This window comes from Oncorhynchus masou, chromosome 18 (genome assembly GCF_036934945.1).
Source record: "Oncorhynchus masou masou isolate Uvic2021 chromosome 18, UVic_Omas_1.1, whole genome shotgun sequence".
NCBI classification, from domain to species: Eukaryota; Metazoa; Chordata; class Actinopteri; order Salmoniformes; family Salmonidae; genus Oncorhynchus; species Oncorhynchus masou.
In genome coordinates this window covers 66,567,880-66,592,879 of record NC_088229.1, presented here as the reverse complement: position 1 = coordinate 66,592,879, position 25,000 = coordinate 66,567,880, and the positions used below count along the sequence as shown (strand labels likewise).

Genomic DNA, 25,000 nt, shown 5'->3' with positions numbered 1-25,000 from the left:
TCTTCCCTCTCTCCTCCCTCTTCCCTCTCTCCTCCCTCTGCCCTCTCTCCTCCCTCTGCCCTCTCTCCTCCCTCTTCCCTCTCTCTTCCCTCTACCCTCTCTCTTCCTTCTCTCCTTCCTTTTCCCTCTCTCCTTCTCTCCTCCCTCTTCCCTCTCTCCTCCCCTTTCCCTCTCTCCTCCCTCTAGTCTCTCTCCTCCCTCTACCCTCTCTCCTCCCTTTTCCCTCTCTCCTCCCTCTACCCTCTCTCCGTCCTATTCCCTCTCTCCTCCCTCTAACCTCTCTTCTCTCTCCTTCCCCTGCCCTCTCTCCTCCCTCTTCCCTCTCTCCGTCCTCTTCCCTCTCTCCTCCCTCTTCCCTCTGTCCTCCCTCTACCCTCTCTCTGTCCTCTTCCCTCTCTCATTCCTCTTCCCTCTCTCTACCCCAAACTGCGGGACTCAGAGAGTGAGAGATCACTGAGAATGACAGTCCAGCATAATATGTGTGTGTGTGTGTGTGTGTGTGTGTGTGTGTGTGTGTGTGTGTGTGTGTGTGTGTGTGTGTGTGTGTGTGTGTGTGTGTGTGTGTGCGCGTGCGGGTGTGTGCGTGCGTACCTGCAGAGCACTGTTTAGGAAGCAGCTGTTCTGTCCAGGTTCGTTGCTAAGGCCTTTACTCGGGGCGAAGGAGGCCATAGTCCGAGGGGTCGTGATCAGTCCCTGTAGCCCTCCACCAGGACCTCCGCTGCCACCGCCTGACGCAAAGTAGTTCCTCTTCCACGACATCACATCCTGCTGGGCGCTCCCATCACCAGGGAGGGACAGGGGAATGAGATGGAGCAACGTGTTCTAAGTTACTCCCATTAGAGAGAGAAAGAGAATAGGTAGACAGAGCGATGGAGAGCTTTGGTCTCTTTCTGGTAAGTCTCTCGCCTGGCAGGTGTCTTTAGTCTTTCCACAGTCCTTTACTTCTGTTCAGCCTAATATCTCTTCTCTGCTCTCACTCTGCTTGCAAGAGACAAACCACACAACACAATCACCACATCTCTGATACAGTACCACACACACACAACACAATCACCACATCTCTGATACAGTACCGCACACACACAACACAATCACCACATCTCTGATACAGTACCGCACACACACAACACAATCACCACATCTCTGATACAGTACTGCACACACACAACACAATCACCACATCTCTGATACAGTACTGCACACACACAACACAATCACCACATCTCTGATACAGTACCGCACACACACAACACAATTACCACATCTCTGATACAGTACCGCACACACACAACACAATCACCACATCTCTGATACAGTACCACACACACAACACAATCACCACATCTCTGATACAGTACCGCACACACACAACACAATCACCACATCTCTGATACAGTACCGCACACACACAACACAATCACCACATCTCTGATACAGTACCACACACACACAACACAATCACCACATCTCTGATACAGTACCACACACACAACACAATCACCACATCTCTGATACAGTACCACACACACACAACACAATCACCACATCTCTGATACAGTACCACACACACACAACACAATCACCACATCTCTGATACAGTACCACACACACAACACAATCACCACATCTCTGATACAGTACCACACACACACAACACAATCACCACATCTCTGATACAGTACCGCACACACACAACACAATCACCACATCTCTGATACAGTACCGCACACACAACACAATCACCACATCTCTGATACAGTACCGCACACACACAAAACAATCACCACATCTCTGATACAGTACCGCACACACAACACAATCACCACATCTCTGATACAGTACCGCACACACACAACACAATCACCACATCTCTGATACAGTACCGCACACACACAACACAATCACCACATCTCTGATACAGTACCGCACACACACAACACAATCACCACATCTCTGATACAGTACCGCACACACACAACACAATCACCACATCTCTGATACAGTACCGCACACACACAACACAATCACCACATCTCTGATACAGTACCGCACACACACAACACAATCACCACATCTCTGATACAGTACCGCACACACACAACACAATCACCAATCTCTGATACAGTACCACACACACACAACACAATCACCACATCTCTGATACAGTACCGCACACACAACACAATCACCACATCTCTGATACAGTACCACACACACACAACACAATCACCACATCTCTGATACAGTACCACACACACAACACAATCACCACATCTCTGATACAGTACCACACACACACAACACAATCACCACATCTCTGATACAGTACCGCACACACACAACACAATCACCACATCTCTGATACAGTACCGCACACACAACACAATCACCACATCTCTGATACAGTACCACACACACAACACAATCACCACATCTCTGATACAGTACCACACACACAACACAATCACCACATCTCTGATACAGTACCACACACACACAACACAATCACCACATCTCTGATACAGTACCACACACACACAACACAATCACCACATCTCTGATACAGTACCGCACACACAACACAATCACCACATCTCTGATACAGACCTCCAGTATAGGACATATTTCACCAGCCACTGAACACGCCGATTGGCAGGTGTGTTTTTCTGTTGCTCATTAGAAAAACGAGATTTCAGTTTCCTGACCGATTCAGAGATCAGTTAATGATGTTTGTCCCCCATAAGACACTTCAGACAGGGAAGCCTATTTCACTTCCTCTAAATCCCCAGAATGAATCTAAAATAACTCCAGAAAATCTGGAATTCATTTTGACGTTTTTTTGCAGAGGATATTTTGGTTGAGCAATTCTACATCTTACTAAGGTGTTTGGTGCAGTATTCTGGAGCTGCTGGGAGGATCTGTCTCACTGCTTATGCTATTGGATAGAGAGGCAATCACTGAAGCTGTTCACCCCATGTTAGTGGGCAAATGGTCATCGTCAAATCAAAAACCCAACCTTCATTTACCCATTGTGATGCACAGATGTTCCAAACTCTGTTTTAGACCAGACTGACTTCATGACCAAAATGATCCTATTTATTTGTCGTCAATATTGTCAGTAGAATGAACTGTTTCTGACACATTGATGCCAGATAGGCCGTTTTCAAAGGGATTTTGTTGCATTTTAAAGGCAGTCGCTCTTTTAACTGCACAGGAAATACCATTTCACAATATTGTAACCTGAATGGTCATGCAACTCGTAGTATGGAGTATAGTAGTGTACTGTAACGGTAAGCTGCTGACATCAATGTATGTTTCTCAGTTATAAGTCATTACTGGAGAGTTTTATCTGGGATATATTATGAAGCAGTATTACTCACAGTGTGTGTGTGTGTGTGTGTGTGTGTGTGTGTGTGTGTGTGTGTGTGTGTGTGTGTGTGTGTGTGTGTGTGTGTGTGTGTGTGTGTGTGTGTGTGTGTGTGTGTGTGCGTGCGTGTGCGTGTGTGTGTGCGTGCGTGTGCGTGTGTGCGTGTATGTGTGTTTATGTGTGTGTGTGTGTGTGTGTAAACAGGTTGCGTAACAGACTGGCCAGTAGCGGAGCCGCAGTGCCCTCCCTCCCCCCGTTGCCGTGCTGTGCTGCCATAGCGACCCCTTGGCGATGGGCCAGATGTCACAGGAATGCTGCGATGTACGGGTGGTGTGTGTCTGCATGTGTGTTTGTGTGTGTGTGGGTGTGTGTGTGTGTGTGGATGGATGGATGGTTGGAGTGGGCTGTTACTATAGCGATGGCTACAGTAGGACATGGTTGTGTGTACCCTGCTGTACATAGTGTACAGTTGTGAACACGACATTAACTACAGGTAGGGCTGTGGCGGTCATGACATTTTGTCAGCCAATAACTAACTAGCTAATAACTGCCGGTTAATTATCAGAAACACATTTAGCATTTCCTGGCATCCACTGATGTGACGTGGTGAGGTGGAACCCAGGTGCAGAGAAGAGACCAGTCGAGGAATCAATGGTTAAGGATAAACACAATACCTTACTGAGAAACGGTAGTCGCAGGATCACAGTACACTGGAAAAACAACTAACACTAAGTTTCAAAAAACTCACTCAGGAAACAAACGCACACAGTAAACCATTCCAGCTTCAGCAAAGGACACCAGAAAACACACAAATCTTCACAGTGACATCATAATGAGTAGATAGGACACACCTGAGTGCCTTTAATGTGTCTAGAATGGTCTCTGCTGCCCTCTGGTGACAGCAGGAACCATGACATCCTGAGTCTCGTTAATGTCTCTAGGACGGTCTCTGGCGCCTTCTGGTGACAGCTGTAACCCTGACAACCAGAGTGTCGTTAACCTCTCTTGGGTAGGGGGCAGTAGTTTCACGTCCGGATGAAAAGCGTGCCTAAACTGCCTGTTACTCAGGCCCAGAAGCTAGGATATGCATATAATTGGTAGATGTTGATATAAAACACTCTAAAGTTTCTAAAACTGTTAAAATCATGTCTGTGAGTATAACAGAACTGATATGGCAGGTAAATCCCAGAGGACAAACCACCCCCCAAAAAAATATTCAGCCTTCCACTGTTTTCAATGGCTGTCACTTTTATTGTAAGGTGAAATCCTCCCAGATTGCAGTTCCTAGGGCTTCCACTAGATGTCAACAGTCTTTAGAAAGAGTTTCATGCTGGGTTTTGGAAAAATGAGCCAGAAATGGTAGTTTTTCTAGGTGGCTTCCATTTTGGCTGTAATGTTTCCAAGCACGTGGAAGAGAGCACGTTCTTTGATATTTTTCTCCGGTAAAGACAATAACGATTCTCTGGGGCGCTGTCCTCAGATAATCGCATGATGTGCTTTCGCCGTAAAGCCTTTTTGAAACCTGACACAGCGGCTGGATTAACAAGAAGTGAAGCTTTATTTTGATGTATTAAACTTGTGATTTTATGAAAGTTAAATATGTATAATTCTGTAGTTTGTATTACTTTCCAAATGCACTATATGTGTAAAATTTGTTTTGATTTATAATGGACCATTATCGTGCATCTGTCTCAAAACAGGGGCAGGGAAAAATACATGTCATCAATGCACTTAAATAGTTCATTTTCATGCCAGCCAGGTAGGCTATACTCCTGTAGTAAAGAGAAGCAATGTGCTTAATATTAAGAAAGTTGAGGAATAAATATAGTAGGCCTAGCCTATAGAACGCTGATGGGATCTACAATACCTCTTTTTAATTGAGTTCATTACTCAATGGACTCAATTGTTTTCTCACGCAATTGCATTCTATAGAAATGTTGCGTTACATGAGCTCACCTATGACGTGTTTGATCAGATCTTCAGAAACAGAGGGAGGGAGGGAGAAACAGAGGGAGGGGGAGAGAAACAGAGGGAGGGGGAGAGAGAAACAAATTATAATTAACAGCAGACTCATACATTTCCTCAGTGAAAACAATGGACTGAGCAAATGTCAAATTGACTTTTTACCAAATTACCGTACGACAGACCACATATTCACCCTGCACACCCTAATTGACAAACAAACAAACCAAAACAAAGGCACAGTCTTCTCATGCTTTGTTGATTTCAAAAAAGCGTTTGACTCAATTTGGCAAAATGATGGAAAACGGTGTTGGGGGAAAACATACAACATTATAAAATCCATGTACACAAACAACAAGTCCCCTGGTTAAAATTGTCAGAAAACACACATTTCTTTCCACAGGGCTGTGGGTGAGACAGGGATACAGCTTGAGCCTGACCCTCTTCAACATATATATCAATGAATTGGTGAGGGCACTAGAACAGTCTGCAGCACCCGGCCTCACCCTACTACAATCTGAAGTCAGATGTCTACTGTTTGCTGATGATGTGGTGCTTCTGTCACCAACCAAAGAGGGCACAGCAGCACCTAGATCTTATGCACAGATTCTGTCAGACCTGGGCCCTGACAGTATATCTCAGTAAGACCAAAATAATGGTGTTCCAAAAAAGGTCCAGTCGCCAGGACCCCAAATACGAATTCCATCTAGACACTGTTGCCCTAGAGCACACAAAAATATGTACATACCTCGGCCTAAACATCAGTGCCACAGGTAACTTCAACAAAGCTGTGAATGAGCTGAGGCACAAGGCTAGAAGGGCATTCTATTCCATCAAAAGGAACATACAATTTGACGTACCAATTAGGAACTGGCAAAAAGTACTTGAATCTGTCAGGATTTGGCCAGGGTTGTTCCGTGTTTCGGTCAGTAGATGCCCCCATTGTGCTTTTTGTCCTTATGTTTTTCCCTTGATCCCCATTAATTATTTGCACCTGTGCCTCGTTTCCTCTAATTGTATTTAAACCCTTAGTTTCCCTCAGTTCTGTGCTCTGTGTTTGTATGTTAGCACCCTGCCCTAGTGTTCTGTGTACTCTTGTCGATTCCGGGTGACGCTCTTGTGGTATTCTGTTTTTTGTTTTTGTTTATTTTTTGTGAGTTTCTTTTGAGGCCTTTTTGTGCTTTTCCTACCACCTTTTGGATTTGCCATTTTTTGTATTTAAGGATTTTTTCTTTATTAAATACACCGTCTTAAGTACTGCTGTGTCTGCCTCATCTTCTGGGTTCTGCTGACTATTCGTGGCTCAGTTGTTTAAGTGACTGTTTCTCACTCCGGAGACCCAGGTTCGAAACCGGGTCCTGACAGAAACACAGAGCCAAAAATGAACCCAGAGGCAGCCAGTTCCCAGGACCTTTTGCCACGCTGTCCCACCACCAGGAGACTGTCCAACGCCACGAAGCCGCCCTGGTTCAGCAAGAGGCCTTAATGGCTAGACATTCTCATCTTCTGTCGGAGATGCTGACTTCCATTAAGCAAATATCTGATCGACTTACCCCGGCAACAGTTCCCGTCCCAGTACCTCAGGTTCACGTACCCATGGCAGTTAACCCCCTGGCTGAACCTCGTCTTCCACCTCCCCAACGGTTCTCAGGTGATCCAAGTGCTTGTAAAGGGTTTCTCACTCAATGTTCTCTCTCCTTTGAGCTGCAACCCTCGTCGTTTCCCACCGACCGGTCTAAGATCGCATATATCATCACCCTGCTGTCGGAAAAAGCCCTGGCCTGGGCTACTGCTGTGTGGGATGCCCATAGTTCCTGCTGTGCCAGCTACTCTGCCTTTGCTGAGGAATTCAAACGAGTGTTTCAAGGCCCAAGCAGTGGTTCTGACTCAGCCAAACAGCTCCTGACTCTCCATCAAGGTTGGCGCAGCGTGACGGACTATGCCATCCAGTTCCGCACGGTGGCAGCAGCGAGTGGCTGGAACAACGAGGCGCTCACGGTGTGCTTTCTGAAAGGCCTTTCCGACACTATCCAAGATGAACTGGCCACTCGGGAACCACCGGACAATCTCGAGTCCCTGATCAAGTTGGCCTCACGCATTGACCAGCGTCTGAGAGAGAGAGAACTCAACCGTAGACCTCTAGCCCCTATCAGTCCCAGCTCCGAGTCCCCACCTTTATCATCGCTGGCTCCACCGGAACCCCGCATGCAGATTGGACGCATCTCCCAGGCTGAGAGAGACCGCCGGATGAGGGAGCGACGCTGTCTATATTGCGGCAAACCGGGCCATTTCCGTTCCACGTGTCCCGGGCTCCAGGGAAACGCTCTGTCCCGTACAGACCGGGGGAACTGTAACGGGAAACATAACCTCCTCCCATCCGTCCAACTCCCGTCTGCTCATTCCAGTCACCCTCTCCTGGGACAACCACAAGCTTCACCTTCAAGCCTTGGTAGACTCTGGAGCCGCAGGTAACTTCATGGATGGTGTCTGGGCGAAGGAGAATGGCGTTCCCTCTGAACCTCTAAGTGACCCCATGAGGGTTACTACATTGGATGGAAGCCCTTTGGGATCTGGACTTGTCACTCATGTCACTACCTCCGTGCGACTTTCAGTTTCACAACACCAGGAATTGATGAACTTTCATTTGATCTCCTGTTCCGAGTTCCCTCTCGTCCTTGGATACCCCTGGCTTCACAGCCATAACCCTCACATCGACTGGTCTGTGGGCACTATCAAGCAGTGGGGTCCTACGTGCCAAGCTACTTGTATTTTCCAGAATTCCCCGAGTTCTACTCCCGAGTCTTTAGAATCCATCGACCTGACCCGAGTTCCCGAGTGTTACCATGACCTCAAACTGGTGTTTAGCAAACAGAGGGCCACCATGCTACCACCCCATAGACCTTACGATTGCCCCATCGACCTGTTTCCGGGCACTTGCCCCAGGGGTCGGATCTTTCCCTATCTCCACCCGAACGAGCTGCTATGGATACCTACATCAAGGACGCTCTGGAAGCAGGCCTCATGCGTCCATCCACCTCCCCGGCGGGAGCAGGGTTTTTCTTTGTGGCCAAGAAAGACGGTGGATTACGTCCTTGCATCGACTACCGGGGACTCAATGCCATAACCGTCCGTAACCGTTACCCGCTACCCCTTATGGCCACAGCCTTCGAGCTGCTCCAGGAAGCAGTTGTTTTCACTAAGCTTGACCTGCGGAATGCATACCATCTTGTGCGGATCAGACCTGGTGACGAGTGGAAGACCGCTTTCAACACGCCTACTGGTCACTATGAATACTTGGTGATGCCCTTCGGCCTGACCAACGCCCCAGCGGTGTTCCAAGCGCTCATAAACGATGTGCTTAGGGATATGCTTAACATATTTGTGTTCGTTTACTTGGATGACATCCTCATCTTTTCGAGCTCCCTTCAAGAACACACTAAGCATGTCAGACAAGTACTCAAACGCCTCCTAGACAGCCATCTGTACGTTAAGCCGGAAAAATGTGAATTCCACTCATCCCGAGTACAATTCCTGGGATTTGTAGTGGAACCCGGTCGAGTCCAAATGGACCCTAGGAAGGTAGGGGCGGTAGCGGATTGGCCCACCCCAAAATCCGTTAAGGATGTTCAGCGTTTCCTGGGCTTCACAAACTTTTACCGCAAGTTCATCAAGAACTTCAGTTTGGTGGCAGCTCCTCTCTCAGCTTTAACCAAAGGTGGCAATGCAAGGTTTTTGTGGGGAAGAGAAGCTGAGACGGCCTTCCAAGGACTCAAGCAGCGCGTCCTCTCTGCTCCCATCCTGATACTACCGACTACGGATGAACCATTTGTGGTGGAGGTAGACGCATCAGAGGTTGGTGTTGGAGCTGTCCTGTCTCAGAGGGGTGAAGACAAGAAGCTTCATCCGTGCGCTTTCTTCTCACACCGGCTTACCCCGACTGAGAGGAACTACGATGTGGGGGATCGTGAACTTCTAGCGGTTAAGATGGCATTGAAGGAATGGAGACACTGGCTCGAGGGGGCTTCTCACCCGTTTCAAGTGCTTACGGACCACAAAAATCTGGAGTATATCCAGCAGGCGAAGCGATTGAACTCTAGACAAGCTAGATGGTCTCTTTTCTTCAATCGATTCCAGTTTATCCTCACCTATCGGCCCGGGTCGAAGAATCTCAAACCGGATGCCCTGTCCCGAGTCTACGCTCCTGCCATTCGAGATGACACGGACATGCCTGTCCTTCCTGCTGCTAAGATTGTGGCTCCGATCTCGTGGCAAGTTGAGGATACCGTGAGACGTGCTCAAGCTAGCGAACCGGACCCTAAAGGAGGCCCTGCCAATCGGTTGTTTGTCCCCAAGGCAGTGAGGACTCAGGTCCTTCTGTGGGGGCACTCCTCTCGCCTCACCTGTCATCCGGGCGTAGGTCGCACCTTGGAGTTCATCCAGCGTAAGTTCTGGTGGCCTACCATAAGAGAAGACGTTGCCACTTTCGTCAATGCCTGCCCCGTGTGCTGCCAGGGCAAATCTTCTCACCTCCGCCCTCAAGGACTCCTTCACCCTTTACCTGTTCCCCACAGACCCTGGTCCCATATCTCATTGGACTTTATTACTGGACTTCCTCCATCCCATGGCAATACTACTATCCTAGTCATAATCGACAGGTTTTCAAAGGCGGCCAGGTTCGTCCCTCTGACTAAGTTACCTTCTGCCAAGGAAACGGCTGAGTTGGTAATTAATCATGTGTTCCGAGTCTTCGGCATTCCTCAAGATGTGGTTTCTGACAGAGGTCCCCAGTTCGCCTCAAGGTTTTGGAAGGCCTTCTGCCAACTCATGGGGGCTTCTGCCAGTCTATCTTCAGGGTACCATCCGGAGTCCAACGGCCAAACAGAGAGGATGAATCAAGAGCTGGAAACCACCCTCCGTTGTATGACTCGTGACAACCCGTCCACATGGTCATCCTTTATTGTTTGGGCCGAATACGCGCACAACACCTTGCGCTCCTCCTCCACTGGTATGTCCCCGCACGAGTGTCAGTTTGGCTATGCTCCTCCATTGTTCCCGGACCAGGAGGCAGAAGTCAGAGTGCCTTCAGCCTTGAAGTTCGTCAGACGCTGTCGGCTTATGTGGAGGAAGACCCGTCTTAATCTTATGCGTTCCTCACAGAGGTATCAACAACAAGCCAACAGACGTCGCCGTCCCGGGCCTACCCTGCGCCCCGGCCAGAGAGTCTGGCTCTCCACAAGAGACTTACCTCTACGGGTGGAGTCTCGCAAGCTGTCCCAAAAATACATCGGTCCCTTCAAGGTTGCCAGGAGAGTTAACCCAGTTTCTTATCGCCTACACTTACCCAGATCCCTTAAGATTAATCCCACATTTCATGTTTCATTGTTAAAACCTGTTGTTTTTTCTCCCCTTGTCCCGGCAGACAGACCTCCCCCTCCGCCTCGTGTCATTGGAGGCCAGACGGCTTATACCGTCCACCGGATACTGGATTCCCGCCGGGTGCAGCGGTCCTGGCAGTATCTGGTGGACTGGGAAGGCTATGGTCCTGAGGAGCGCTCCTGGGTTCCTGCCAAAGACATCCTGGACCCTGACCTCATTCGTCAGTTCAGGGTCCTCCACCCTGAGAGAGCTGGTAGGAACGTCAGGAGCCGTTCCTAGGGGGGGGGGATTCTGTCAGGATTTGGCCAGGGTTGTTCCGTGTTTTGGTCAGTAGATGCCCCCATTGTGCTTTTTGTCCTTATGTTTTTCCCTTGATCCCCATTAATTATTTGCACCTGTGCCTCGTTTCCTCTAATTGTATTTAAACCCTTAGTTTCCCTCAGTTCTGTGCTCTGTGTTTGTATGTTAGCACCCTGCCCTAGTGTTCTGTGTACTCTTGTCGATTCCGGGTGACGCTCTTGTGGTATTCTGTTTTTTGTTTTTGTTTATTTTTTGTGAGTTTCTTTTGAGGCCTTTTTGTGCTTTTCCTACCACCTTTTGGATTTGCCATTTTTTGTATTTAAGGATTTTTTCTTTTAAATACACCGTCTTAAGTACTGCTGTGTCTGCCTCATCTTCTGGGTTCTGCTGACTATTCGTGGCTCAGTTGTTTAAGTGACTGTTTCTCACTCCGGAGACCCAGGTTCGAAACCGGGTCCTGACAGAATCAGTTATAGAGCCCCTTTCCCTTTATGGTTGTGAGGTCTGGGGTCCGCTCACCAACCAAGATTTCACAAAATGGGACAAACTCCAAATTGAGATTCGGCATGCATAATTCTGCAAAAATATCCTCAGGGTATTGGTGTAAAACACAAAATAATGCATGCAGAGCAGAATTAGTCCGATAACCGCTAATGATCAAAATCCAGAAAAGAGACGAAAAATTCTACAAAAACCTAAAAGTAAGCGATTCCCAAACATTACAACAACAAAGCCATCACCTACAGAGAACTGAACCTGGTAAGGAGAGTCCCCAAAGCAAGCTGGTCCTGGACAGCAACACAATTAGACCCAACCAAATCATGAGAAAACAAAAAGATAATTACTTGATACATTGGAAAGAATTAACAAAAAAACTGAGCCAACTAGAATGCTATTTGGCCCTAAACAGAGAGTACACAATGGCAGAATACCTGACCACTGTGACTGACCCAAACTTAAGAAAAGCTTTGACTATGTACAGACTCGGTGAGCATAGCCTTGCTATTGAGAAAGGCCACTGTAGGCAGACCTGGCTCTCAAGAGAAGACAGCTCTGTGCTCACTGCCCACAAAATGAGGTGGAAACTGAGCTGCACTTCCGAACCTCCTGTCCAACGTATGACCCAATTAGAGATACATATTTCCCTCAGATTACACGGATCCACAAAGAATTCCAAAACAAACCCGATTTTCATAAACTCCCATATCTACTGGGTGAAATACAACAGTGTACAATCACAGCAACAATATTTTTGACCTGTTGCCACAAGAAAAGGTCAAGCAGTGAAGAACAAACACCAGTGTAAATACAACCCATATGTATACTTATTTATTTTCCCTTTTGTACTTTAACCATTTGTGCATCATTACAACACTGTATATAGACATAATATGACATTTGTAGTGTCTTTATTCTTTTGGAACTTCTGTGAGTGTAATGTTTACTGTTCATTTTTATTGTTTAATTCACTTTTGTTTATTATCGATTTCACTTGCTTTGGCAATGTTAACATATGTTTCTCATACCAATAAAGCCCTTGAATTGAATTATATAACCCCTCCCCTCTGGTCACCACAGGAACCACGGCCTGCTGTCAACAACTCTCCAATCAACAGCCTGCTCACGACCTCCTGACCCCGCAACACTGGCTTGCCAGAAACAAACTAGAGACGGATTTATCCTGGATTTCTGTGGCGTTCATGTCCCCATTGACATTTTCTTCAAAAGAACAACAACATCCAGAACTGAACTGATGTGCTGTTGTGTGTGTGTGCGTGTATGTGTGTGTGTTTGTTCATTTTCTCGGCTAGTTACCAGGGAAATAGGCCAAGCTGCAGGCACGTAAGGGAAAAGCCGAACCAAGTGATTTAGCACACTGTAGTCTGCACTGGTCCAGCACACACACACACACACACACACACACACACACACACACACACACACACACACACACACACACACACACACACACACACACACACACACACACACACACACACACACACACACACACACACAAGGCCGGAGCCTGGACCTAGTGACAATGATGGTGATGTGCGTTGATGCTTCAGAGTTCACGGAAGCCAAGGTGAGGCAAAGTACTACTGATATTCAATGAAACTCTGAGACCCTGCGGTCCAACATCATAATCTCCACATCCCCCATGTTGGTCACTCCACCACTGATGCATCAGTTCTGCTTAGGTTTTCCTCCCTCTGACACTAATAGTTGACAGAATTTGGTGACAGCCCACCACAGTAAAAGAACATTACGATGTATTTATATTATACCTGGCTGGACCACTGCCATTTTAGAATTGCTCAGACGCTCTTGTCCAGAGCAACTTACAGCAGTGAGTGCAAACATTTACATATTTGTTTTTCCATACTGGTCCCCCTGTGGGAATCGAACCCATTACTCTGGTGTTGCAAGCGCCAACTGAGTCACACGCTAAAACTACCACCACTACTGAGAGGTGCATAACTAAGTCTTATAGCCTAACTCTCTCTCCTCCCTCTCCTGTCCTGACTCTCTCTCCTCCCTCTCCTGTCCTGACTCTCTCTCCTCCCTCTCCTGTCCTGACTCTCTCTCCTCCCTCTCCTGTCCTGACTCTCTCCTCCCTCTCCCGTCCTGACTCTCTCTCCTCCCTCTCCTGTCCTGACTCTCTCTCCTCCCTCTCCTGTCCTGACTCTCTCTCCTCCCTCTCCTGTCCTGACTCTCTCTCCTCCCTCTCCTGTCCTGACTCTCTCTCCTCCCTCTCCCGTCCTGACTCTCTCTCCTCCCTCTCCTGTCCTGACTCTCTCTCCTCCCTCTCCTGTCCTGACTCTCTCTCCTCCCTCTCCTGTCCTGACTCTCTCTCCTCCCTCTCCTGTCCTGACTCTCTCTCCTCCCTCTCCTGTCCTGACTCTCTCTCCTCCCTCTCCTGTCCTGACTCTCTCTCCTCCCTCTCCTGTCCTGACTCTCTCTGCTCCCTCTCCTGTCCTGACTCTCTCCTCCCTCTCCTGTCCTGACTCTCTCTCCTCCCTCTCCTGTCCTGACTCTCTCTCCTCCCTCTCCTGTCCTGACTCTCTCTCCTCCCTCTCCTGTCCTGACTCTCTCTGCTCCCTCTCCTGTCCTGACTCTCTCTCCTCCCTCTCCTGTACTGACTCTCTCTCCTCCCTCTACTGTCCTGACTCTCTCTCCTCCCTCTCCTGTCCTGACTCTCTCTCCTCCCTCTCCTGTCCTGACTCTCTCTCCTCCCTCTCCTGTCCTGACTCTCTCTCCTCCCTCTCCTGTCCTGACTCGCTCTCCTCCCTCTCCTGTCCTGACTCTCTCTCCTCCCTCTCCTGTCCTGACTCTCTCTCCTCCCTCTCCTGTCCTGACTCTCTCTCCTCCCTCTCCTGTCCTGACTCTCTCTCCTTCCTCTCCTGTCCTGACTCTCTCTCCTCCCTCTCCTGTTCTGACTCTCTCTCCTCCCTCTCCTGTCCTAACTCTCTCTCGCTCCTACGGTATATCTGCGTGACAGCGTGCTTGACATTTCAAATTAATTTCCGTAATCACACGGTAGGCCAATGGGCGGGGTTATATGATCAGCTATCTGGCACAAAAAGATCTCACGGTTAGACCAGTTTGACTTCAGATCCTGACGTTTATTCAAGTTTCTCCAAATGTCACATTTAAATGTGTTTTTGCAACCCCGGGTTGCTCCTCCTACTCCAAATCCCTTGAAGATTTTAGGCGTTTATCTATTTGGAGCACAACAACAAAAGGAAACAACTATTTTTAGATTCCTGGTACCCCGACTCCATCCAACAACACTTTCTAGTTTCCAGTTCCTTCAACACTGAGACTCTAGGTCTCTTTCTAACACTCCACTCTGCTTTATACGGTCCAGTCCCTTCAACACTGAGACTCTAGGTCTCTTTCTAAAACTCCACTCTGCTCTATACTGTCCAGTCCCTTCAACACTGAGACTCTAGGTCTCTTTCTAAAACTCCACTCTGCTCTATACTGTCCAGTCCCTTCAACACTGAGACTAAGGGTCTCTTTCTAAAACTCCACTTCAACACTGAGACTCTAGGTCTCTTTCTAACACTCCACTCTGCTTTATACTGTCAAGTCCCTTCAACACTGAGACTAAGGGTCTCTTTCTAAAACTCCACTCTGCTCTATACGGTCCAGTCCCTTCAACACTGAGACTAAGGGTCTCTTTCTAAAACTCCACTCTGCTCTATACTGTCCAGTCCCTTCAACACTGAGACTAAGGGTCTCTTTCTAAAACTCCACTCTGCTCTATACTGTCCAGTCCCTTCAACACTGAGACTCTAGGTCTCTTTCTAAAACTCCACTCTGCTCTATACTGTCAAGTCCCTTCAACACTGACTCTAGGTCTCTTTCTAAAACTCCACTCTGCTCTATACTGTCCAGTCCCTTCAACACTGAGACTCTAGGACTCTTTCTAAAACTCCACTCTGCTTTATACTGTCCAGTCCCTTCAACACTGAGACTCTAGGTCTCTTTCTAAAACTCCACTCTGCTCTATACTGTCAAGTCCCTTCAACACTGAGACTCTAGGACTCTTTCTAAAACTCCACTCTGCTCTATACTGTCAAGTCCCTTCAACACTGAGACTCTAGGACTCTTTCGAAAACTCCACTCTGCTGGTATCCTTTCTTTTCTCTCTCATTCACATACTACTCATCTCACATGTTATTACAACCTCTATTTCTATATTCTCATTTATTCCTTCATCCATCTTTGTCTTTCCCTCCCTTTTTTCCCTCCCTTTCCCTCCCTCCCCATCTCCAATCACTCCGCACTGACACGCACACACACGCATAGATGCACACACACACACATACACACACACACACACACACACACACACACACACACACACACACACACACACACTATGGTTTTGCTGTAACTGGGTTATAGCTTCACATCTCACTGGTTGACAATGAGGAGAAAGGTTCAGAGAAGTGCTAAATTTCCTCTCTCTCTCTGTCTCTCTCTCTCTGTCTCTGTTTCTCTCTGTCTCTCTCTCCCTGTCTCTCTCTGTCGCTCTCTCTCTGTCTCTCTCTCTCTGTCGCTCTCTGTCTCTCTCTCTCTCTGTCAATTCAATTCAATTCAAGGGCTTTATTGGCATGGGAAACATGTGTTAACATTGCCAAAGCAAGTGAGGTAGATAATATATAAGTGAAATAAGTGTGAAATAAACAATAAAAATTAACAGTAGACATCACACATACAGAAGTTTCAAAACAATAAAGACATTACAAATGTCATATTATATATATATATATATACAGTGTTTTAACAATGTACAAATGGTAAAGGACACAAGATAAAATAAATAAGCATATATATGGGTTGTATTTACAATGGTGCGTGTTCTTCACTGGTTGCCCTTTTACATTTACATTACATTTAAGTCATTTAGCAGACGCTCTTATCCAGAGCGACTCGTGGCAACAGGTCACAAATCTTGCTGCTTTGATGGCACACTGTGGAATTTCACCCAGTAGATATGGGAGTTTTTCAAAATTGGATTTGTTTCGAATTATTTGTGGATCTGTGTAATCTGATGGAAATATGTCTCTCTAATATGGTCATACATTGGGCAGGAGGTTAGGAAGTGCAGCTCAGTTTCCACCTCATTTTGTGGGCAGTGAGCACATAGCCTGTCTTCTCTTGAGAGCCATGTCTGCCTACGGCGGCGTTTCTCAATAGCAAGGCTATGCTCGCTGAGTCTGTACATAGTCAAAGCTTTCCTTAATTTTGGGTCAGTCACAGTGGTCAGGTATTCTGCCGCTGTGTACTCTCTGTGTAGGGCCAAATAGCATTCTAGTTTGCTCTGTTTTTTTGTTAATTCTTTCCAATGTGTCAAGTAATTATCTTTTTTGTTTTCTCATGATTTGGTTGGGTCTAATTGTGCTGCTGTCCTGGGACTCTGTAGGGTGTGTTTGTGAACAGAGCCCTAGGACCAGCTTGCTTAGGGACTCTTCTCCAGGTTCATCTCTCTGTAGGTGATGGCTTTGTTGTGGAAGGTTTGGGAATCGCTTCCTTTTAGGTGGTTATAGAATTTAACAGCTCTTTTCTGGATTTTGATAATTAGTGGGTATCGGCCTAATTCTGCTCTGCATGCATTATTTGGTGTTCTACGTTGTACACGGAGGATATTTTTGCAGAATTCTGCGTGCAGAATTGGTTGGTGAGCGGACCCCAGACCTCACAACCATAAAGGGCAATGGGCTCTATGACTGATTCAAGTATTTTTAGCCAGATCCTAATTGGTATGTTGAAATGTATGTTCCTTTTGATGGCAGAAGTTACCTGTGGCACTGATGTTTAGGCCAATGTATGTATGGTTTTTTGTGTGCTCTAGGGCAACAATGTCTAGATGGAATTTGTATTTGTGGTCCTGGTGACTGAACCATTTTTGGAACACCATTATTTTGGTCTTACTGAGATTTACTGTCAGGGCCCAGGTCTGACAGAATCTGTGCATAAGATCTAGGTGCTGCTGTAGGCCCTCTGTCTCTCTCTGTCGCTCTCTGTCTCTCTCTCTCTCTCTCTCCCTCTCCTCTCTCTCTCTCTCTCTCTCTCTCTCACTGTCTCTCTCTCTCTCTCTCTCTCTCTCTCTGTCTCTCTCTCTCTCTCTCCCTGTCTCTCTCTGTCTCGCTCTCTCTCTCTCTCTCTAACAGTCTCCTTCTCCCTCACTGTCTCTCTCTCTCTCCCCTCTCCTCTCTCTCTCTCTCTCTCTCTCTCTCTCTCACTGTCTCTCTCTCTCTCTCTCTGTCTCTCTCTCTCTCTGTCTCTCTCTCTCTCTCTGGCTCTCTCCCTCTCTCTCTCTCTCTGTCTCATTCTCTGTCTCTCTCGCTCTCTATCTCTCGCTCTCTGTCTCTCTATCTCGATCGCTCACTGTCTCTCTCTCTCCCTCTCTCTCCTCTCTCTTGTCTCTCTCTCTCTCTCTGTCTCTCTCTCTTTCTCTCTCTCTCTCTCTCTCTCTGTCTCTCTCTCTGTCTCTCTCTCCCTCACTCTCTCTCTCTTCTCTTTCTCTCTCTCTCTCTCTTCTCTTTCTCTCTCTTTCTTTCTTGATTCCGTAATTCTCTGGGGCTGTCTAAGGCACTGCAAGAGGTGTCACTACAGTCCCTGGTTTGAATCCAGGCTGAATCTCTTCCGGCCGTTATTGGTTGCCCCATAGTGCAGCACACAATTGACCCAGCGCCATGCGGGTTTGGCCAGGGTAGGCCATCATTGTAAATCAGAATTTGTTCTTAACTGACTTGCCTAGTTAAAATAAAATAGGATGCTCTCACTCTCTCACTCCCTCAGTAATTCTCTAGAGCCCGTCTGCAGCTAACCCCTCCACGAGTTCCACTCAGGGTTCCACTTTGAGAACATGTAATTGAGAGATCAATAAGATTCCACATTCTAGATGCAGGATAAGGCTAAATTCCATTATCTTCTATAATTGTAATGTTGTTTACTAAAGTTCAATCTGAATTCTCGTTTAACTTGATGAAGTAAGCATAACATGATTCCCTTTGTTTCCTATTCTAGAGGACTTCTGGGAATGAACACAGGCGCATCATAATCAGCACAGGGTCATGCTTCTTCTCTCCTTTCCTATTAACCACGTGAGGAACGTCATTCACCTATTTACCTCGTGGCCTATAACCACGACACCATAATGCACATTCCTCGTGCTTGCTCGTCAACCAATGGGCTCACCCTTGCAATAACCACCTTCCTCTCTCTCAACCAATGGGCTCACCCTTGCAATGACCACCTTCCTCTCTCTCAACCAATGGGCTCACCCTTGCAATTACCACCTTCCTCTCTCTCAACCAATGGGCTCACCCTTGCAATGACCACCTTCCTCTCTCTCAACCAATGGGCTCACCCTTGCAATGACCACCTTCCTCTCAACCAATGGGTGAATATCTTGGGATGTATTTATACAGTGCCTTGCGAAAGTATTCGGCCCCCTTGAACTTTGCGACCTTTTGCCACATTTCAGGCTTTCAGGAATGGGAAAAAATTTCAGTCTCTCGATGTGCAAAACTGATAGAGACATACCCCAAGCGACTTACAGCTGTAATCACAGCGAAAGGTGGTGCTACAAAGTATTAACTTAAGGGGGCTGAATAATTTTGCACGGCCAATTTTTCAGTTTTTGATTTGTTAAAAAAGTTTGAAATATCCAATAAATGTCGTTCCACTTTCATGATTGTGTCCCACTTGTTGTTGATTCTTCACAAAAAAAATACAGTTTTATATCTTTATGTTTGAAGCCTGAAATGTGGCAAAAGGTTGCAAAGTTCAAGGGTGCCGAATACTTTCGCAAGGCACTGTATGTCGTACCCATGCACTTTGCTGTTTTTCAGCAACAGTTGTGGACAAACCAACCACCTCCCCGCCACGAGCAGCTATAATAACCTTAAGGCCTGTCATTGAAACTCCTTTCGATGCCAGCTGCCCAGCAGAGGGCTCCCTGTCATCAGCATCTGGCTCCGAGGAGGACTCCTCTGAGACGAGGCCACACCCCAAACTACTTCAGAAAATTCCACATTTCTGTCTCTGCTGTTTATCCAGCTAAGCCTGTTACTTGATTTAATTTGAATTCATATCCACACAGACGCCGCTTGAAAGTGGAATGGCAGTTGGACAATCCATAGGGATTCAGAGTTGCTCACAGAAAGAGTTGGGACAACATGCTGCTTGCCTCCCAGGGCATCACATACTATAACGATGAACTCTATTACTTTGAGTTGCAAGTCTACTGACTCGAAATGCATTGTATTGTTATTGGTCAAAATAGCCTATGCAGGAGCCCCTATGATGGTGTGTGTGTGTGTGTGTGTGTGTGTGTGTGTGTGTGTGTGTGTGTGTGTGTGTGTGTGTGTGTGTGTGTGTGTGTGTCAGATAGTAGAAATGATCGAAGACTAATACACAAGGCAATTCTCCCAGCTTATACAGTATGTTCATTAATCTACTATACAGTATAACACACACACACACCTACAGTATACAGTATAACACACACACACACCTACAGTATACAGTATAACACACACACACACCTACAGTGTATAAAGAATTCATCATTATAATCAGACACATGCACATTCACACATACATTCTATGAGGAGGATATAAAGGCTGTGAATATGTTGATATGAATATATATTCACTTATTATCTCTTACATAATGTAATTCATACGCACACGAACCCTGTCCTACGTCTCCAAGGCCGGATCCAGGCATAAGTGACTAAGAGGTCGTTTAGGGCCCCTTGCCACTAGGGGGCCCCCGACCCCAAAAAGTATTATTATAATTATTGTGGAACTTACTTTTGAGATTGAGAAAAGTAGAGACACAGTGTGTCTGTGCATCAGCAGTTGTTCTCTTGTTATGTCAGTCTGGACCTGGGACGATAAACCCAAAGTTATCGACACCAACTAAACTGACCACTGATCGGGAACATTTTGATGATATTGTTCATTATAATAAATAACCGATAAGGCCCTACTAGAGATTTGTGAAGTTTGAAATGAAATACGTTTGCTGACATGGGTGATTTAAAGTAGTGAGAGTTATAAGGGTAATATTTAAAAAACTTGCGATATTTGTCAATATCTATGTCAGTAACACTCAATTAGCCATGTCAGATTTTGTATTTATTAGTAGTTAGTCTAGTCAGCTATCTAAACTGGTAGTAATCCTGGCCGAATACTGACTGGGCACGCAGTGCACGTGCCCAGGGGCCCTGACCTCCAGTGGGCCCCCATTCATTTTGTTAGTCAATATATCATATCAACATGACATAATTCATTATAAAATGTGTAGAATTGCAAGAAATTAGCTTTAAAACTGCTAAAATGTCTCTCCACCCTGTGGTAAAATTAGTAGAATTGCAGGACATTAGCTGTAAAACACAACAACAACAAAATATCTCTGTCCCATGGCAAAATGTGTAGAATTGTAGGAAATTAACATTAAAACTTAAAATGAGAGAGAGAGAGACAGAGAGAGAGACGGAGAGAGAGAGAGAGAGAGAGAGAGGAGAGAGAGAGAGAGAGAGAGAGGGAGAGATGAGAGAGAGATGGAGAGAGAGAGATGGAGAGAGAGAGACAGAGGGAGAGATGACAGAGAGAGAGAGCCAGAGGGAGAGAGACAGAGGGAGAGGGAGAGAGAGAGAGAGAGAGAGAGAGAGAGACAGAGCCAGAGACAGAGACAGAGAGAGAGAGAGAGAGAGAGAGAGACAGAGAGAGAGACGGAGAGAGAGAGATGGAGAGAGAGAGAGACAGAGGGAGAGATGACAGAGAGAGAGAGAGACAGAGGGAGAGAGACAGAGGGAGAGGGAGAGAGACAGAGAGAGAGAGAGAGAGAGAGACAGAGGGAGAGAGACAGAGCCAGAGAGAGAGAGAGAGAGAGAGAGAGAGAGAGACAGACTTGTTCCACATTTTGCTACGTTACAGCCTTATTCTAAAATGGATTAAATAAAACATTTTCCTGATCAATCTACACACAATACCCCAAAGTCAAAGGGTCTGAATACATTCAGAATGGACGGTAACTACAGTCTCCAAACCAACGTGGCATTCCATCAGTTCTATCTGACCACATTTCCATCTACAGAGCCTTCAGAAAGTATTCACACCCCTTGACTTTTTCCACATTTTGTTGTGTTACAGCCTGAATTTAAAATATATTACATTTACATTTTGTGTCACTGGCCTACACACAATACCCCATTTATGTTTTTAGAAATGTTTACAAATTAATGAAAACATTTAAGCTGAAATATCTTGAGTCTATAGGTATTCAAACCTTCGTTATGGCCAGCCTAAATAAGTTCAAGAGTAAATGTGCTTAACAAGTCACATAATATGTTACATGGACTCACTGTGTGCAATAATAATGTTTTCAATGATTTTTGAATGACTACCTCATCTCTTTACCCCACACATACAATTATCTGCTTTAGGTCCCTCAGTTGAGTAGTGAATTTCAAACACAGATTCAACCACAAAGACAAGGGAGGTTTTCCAATGCCTTGCAAAGAAGGGCACCTATTGTTAGATGCAAAAAAAATAAAAACAGACATTGAATGTCAATTTGAGAATGATGAAGTTATTAATTACACTTTGGATGGTGTATCAATACACCCAGGCACTACAAAGATACAAGCGTCCTTCCTAACTCAGTTGCCGGAGAGGAAGGAAACTGCTCATGGATTTCACTGAGGCCAATGGTGACTTTAAAACAGTTACAGAGTTTAATGGCTGTCCTGAAAAGAAAGCAGTATGTTTTGGCCATATCCAACATAAGACATCACTCTGGTTATTTTCAAGCATGGTGGTGGCTGCATCATGTTATGGGTCTGCTTTCCACCAGACACTGGGAGACAAATTCACATTTCAGCAGGACAATAACGTAAAACACAAGGCCAAATAAACACTGGAGTTGCTTACCAAGACAACGTTGAATGTTCCTGAGTTGCCTAGTTACAGTTTTTACTTAAATCGGATTGAAAAATCTATGGCAAAAAATGTCTGTCTATCAATGATCACCCACCCCCGCGTCTTCATTTCAGTCATTTAGCAGACGCTCAGCCACGTCTTCATTTCAGTCACTTAGCAGACGCTCAGCCACGTCTTCATTTCAGTCATTTAGCAGACGCTCAGCCACGTCTTCATTTCAGTTATTTAGCAGACGCTCAGCCACGTCTTCATTTCAGTCATTTAGCAGACGCTCAGCCACGTCTTCATTTCAGTCACTTAGCAGACGCTCAGCCACGTCTTCATTTCAGTCATTTAGCAGACGCTCAGCCACGTCTTCATTTCAGTCACTTAGCAGACGCTCAGCCACGTCTTCATTTCAGTCACTTAGCAGACGCTCAGCCACGTCTTCATTTCAGTCATTTAGCAGACGCTCAGCCACGTCTTCATTTCAGTCACTTAGCAGACGCTCAGCCACGTCTTCATTTCAGTCATTTAGCAGACGCTCAGCCACGTCTTCATTTCAGTCATTTAGCAGACGCTCAGCCACGTCTTCATTTCAGTCATTTAGCAGACGCTCAGCCACGTCTTCATTTCAGTCATTTAGCAGACGCTCTTATCCAGAGCGATTTACACAAGCAATTAGGGTTAAGTGCCTCGCTCAATGGCACCTTTTGGTTACTAACCCAACGCTAACCCAATGTGTCAACAAGAATAATAAACACCAATTTGACCAACTGGAGACATTTTGCTGGTCACCACAAGGTCAAATTCTATTTCTAGGGGGTTTAGGGTTAGGTTAGAATTAGGTTTAGGGTTAGGAGCTAAGGTTAGGGTTAGGGTTAAGAGCTAGGATTAGGTTTAGGGTTAAGGTTAGGTTTTTGGGCTAATGTTAGGGTTAGGGAAAATAGGATTTTGAATGGGACTTAATTGTGTGTCCCCACAGGGTTAGCTGTACAAGACTCTGTCTGTCTGTCTGTCTGTCTGTCTGTCTGTCTGTCTGTCTGTCTGTCTGTCTGTCTGTCTGTCTGTCTGTCTGTCTGTCTGTCGTAGTGTTTATACTCTAATTTTGGCCCGCCCAGCAAAGGAAAGGCACCCTGTGTGAAAAATTGAGAAACCGTGACATACACTCTGAATGACCTAAAATGATGATACCCATATTGGTCTTTCACAGTCAGGCCAACCCAAGCTGTTCTGTTCATTAGGCTAATAGTAGGCCTACTATTGAAACAGATCAACTGAATCAGAAATGCACAGGTTTCAGATGTTACCAAGTTTTTCAGGTTTTTGTTCTGGCACACTTTTCTTTACAGAAAAACAACAACATTTTATGTTCTAAGTACACAACAATGCTCGAACCACATCAAGAGACCACTTTTGGGGTCTAGGAAAAATCTAAGAATTTTTCATTTTTGAGAGTAGTTACCCTTTAATTCAAGTATGCAGGCACTGTTGTTTGATTAGCATTGTTTCTGTAGCACATGAGATGGAGTTTGCCAGAAGCTCGTCAACATTTCAAGGTTTTCGGCACTGCCTTTCCATCTACCAGGAGAGGGTTGGACCTATCATTAGCCATGTCTTAACTTGCTTCAAAGGGACATTATTTTGATAAAAACTTACTCATTATGTGTTCTCCTGTTCTTTCAACTTTTTTCCAATGTCTGGCAACCAAAGGCATTATCCTAATCATATTAACAAACCATGATAGTTGCTGCATCTTTAACCCCCCCTCTTTCTGAAGGAAATGTCCACCACTGTCCATGAAACCGCTTGTATGTGCGGTGCGCATTTTAAAAAGATGTTTTCCCGCAAATTGCATTTTGGAACATTCACCCGTTGGCCGACCGGGAGCTGCGCCTAAAATATGAATAAATAATACTTTATCAAAATGTTAAGCTAAACATTCCGATCTGTTCCATCAGTCCTATTAATTGATATGGCGTATAACTCAACTAAACTACTTTGATACGCACCAATGGGGATTAAGAAGTGAGTCTACGCCATGCACACTGAAGAACGCGTATCTGCGTATACCCTCCACTACACCACTGACCTCATCCATACAGAACAAACAGATGATGACACCTGCTACCGGGGTTGAGGATGGCTTTCTATCAACAAGTCGCCGGGCACTTAATAGTTAACGCAAACCAGCTGTAATAAAATTGAATAGCCTAACGGAACGGGTTAGAGGCTAGTCCCGGTCAACAGAATCTCCGTCTGTTATAAAAACGAGCCTTAATGATGCCCAAAGCGAACCTCGTGGAGATACTGGTCACGGCTACGTGAATAATGGACATCCATTACAGCCTTGCAGCGCAATAAACAGAGGAGAGAAGGAGAAAAGAGAGAGAGAGAGGGGGGGCATCCTAGCCAGCATAAACTAAGCACAGAAGATGACAGCCGTTATGTCACATCTGGCCGCGCGGCACCACGCTCGAACTCTTTGCCGCGTGCGTCCGCTGCAATTATTTACAGGTGAATGACTACCCCGTGTCCCTG

The 25,000-nt window shown here is 46.0% G+C and overlaps 1 protein-coding gene across 6 annotated transcripts in view; it reads right to left on the bottom strand.

Annotated features, from left to right (window-relative positions):
• Window positions 1-25,000, bottom strand: part of LOC135505164 (inactive ubiquitin carboxyl-terminal hydrolase 54-like) — a 76,525-nt gene that overhangs the window by 51,347 nt on the left and 178 nt on the right. For 5 of the 6 annotated variants that reach the window (XM_064924300.1, XM_064924302.1, XM_064924303.1 and 2 more), the window contains exons 2-3: window positions 5,324-5,344; window positions 592-978 (exon numbers count right to left, since the gene is read on the bottom strand). In XM_064924300.1, the coding sequence (XP_064780372.1) occupies window positions 592-759 (168 nt within the window). In that variant the 5' untranslated portion in view covers window positions 760-978; window positions 5,324-5,344. Of the gene's footprint in view, window positions 1-591; window positions 1,089-5,323; window positions 5,345-25,000 lie in introns of those variants that run through there. The other variant, XM_064924298.1, reaches the window with a different exon arrangement.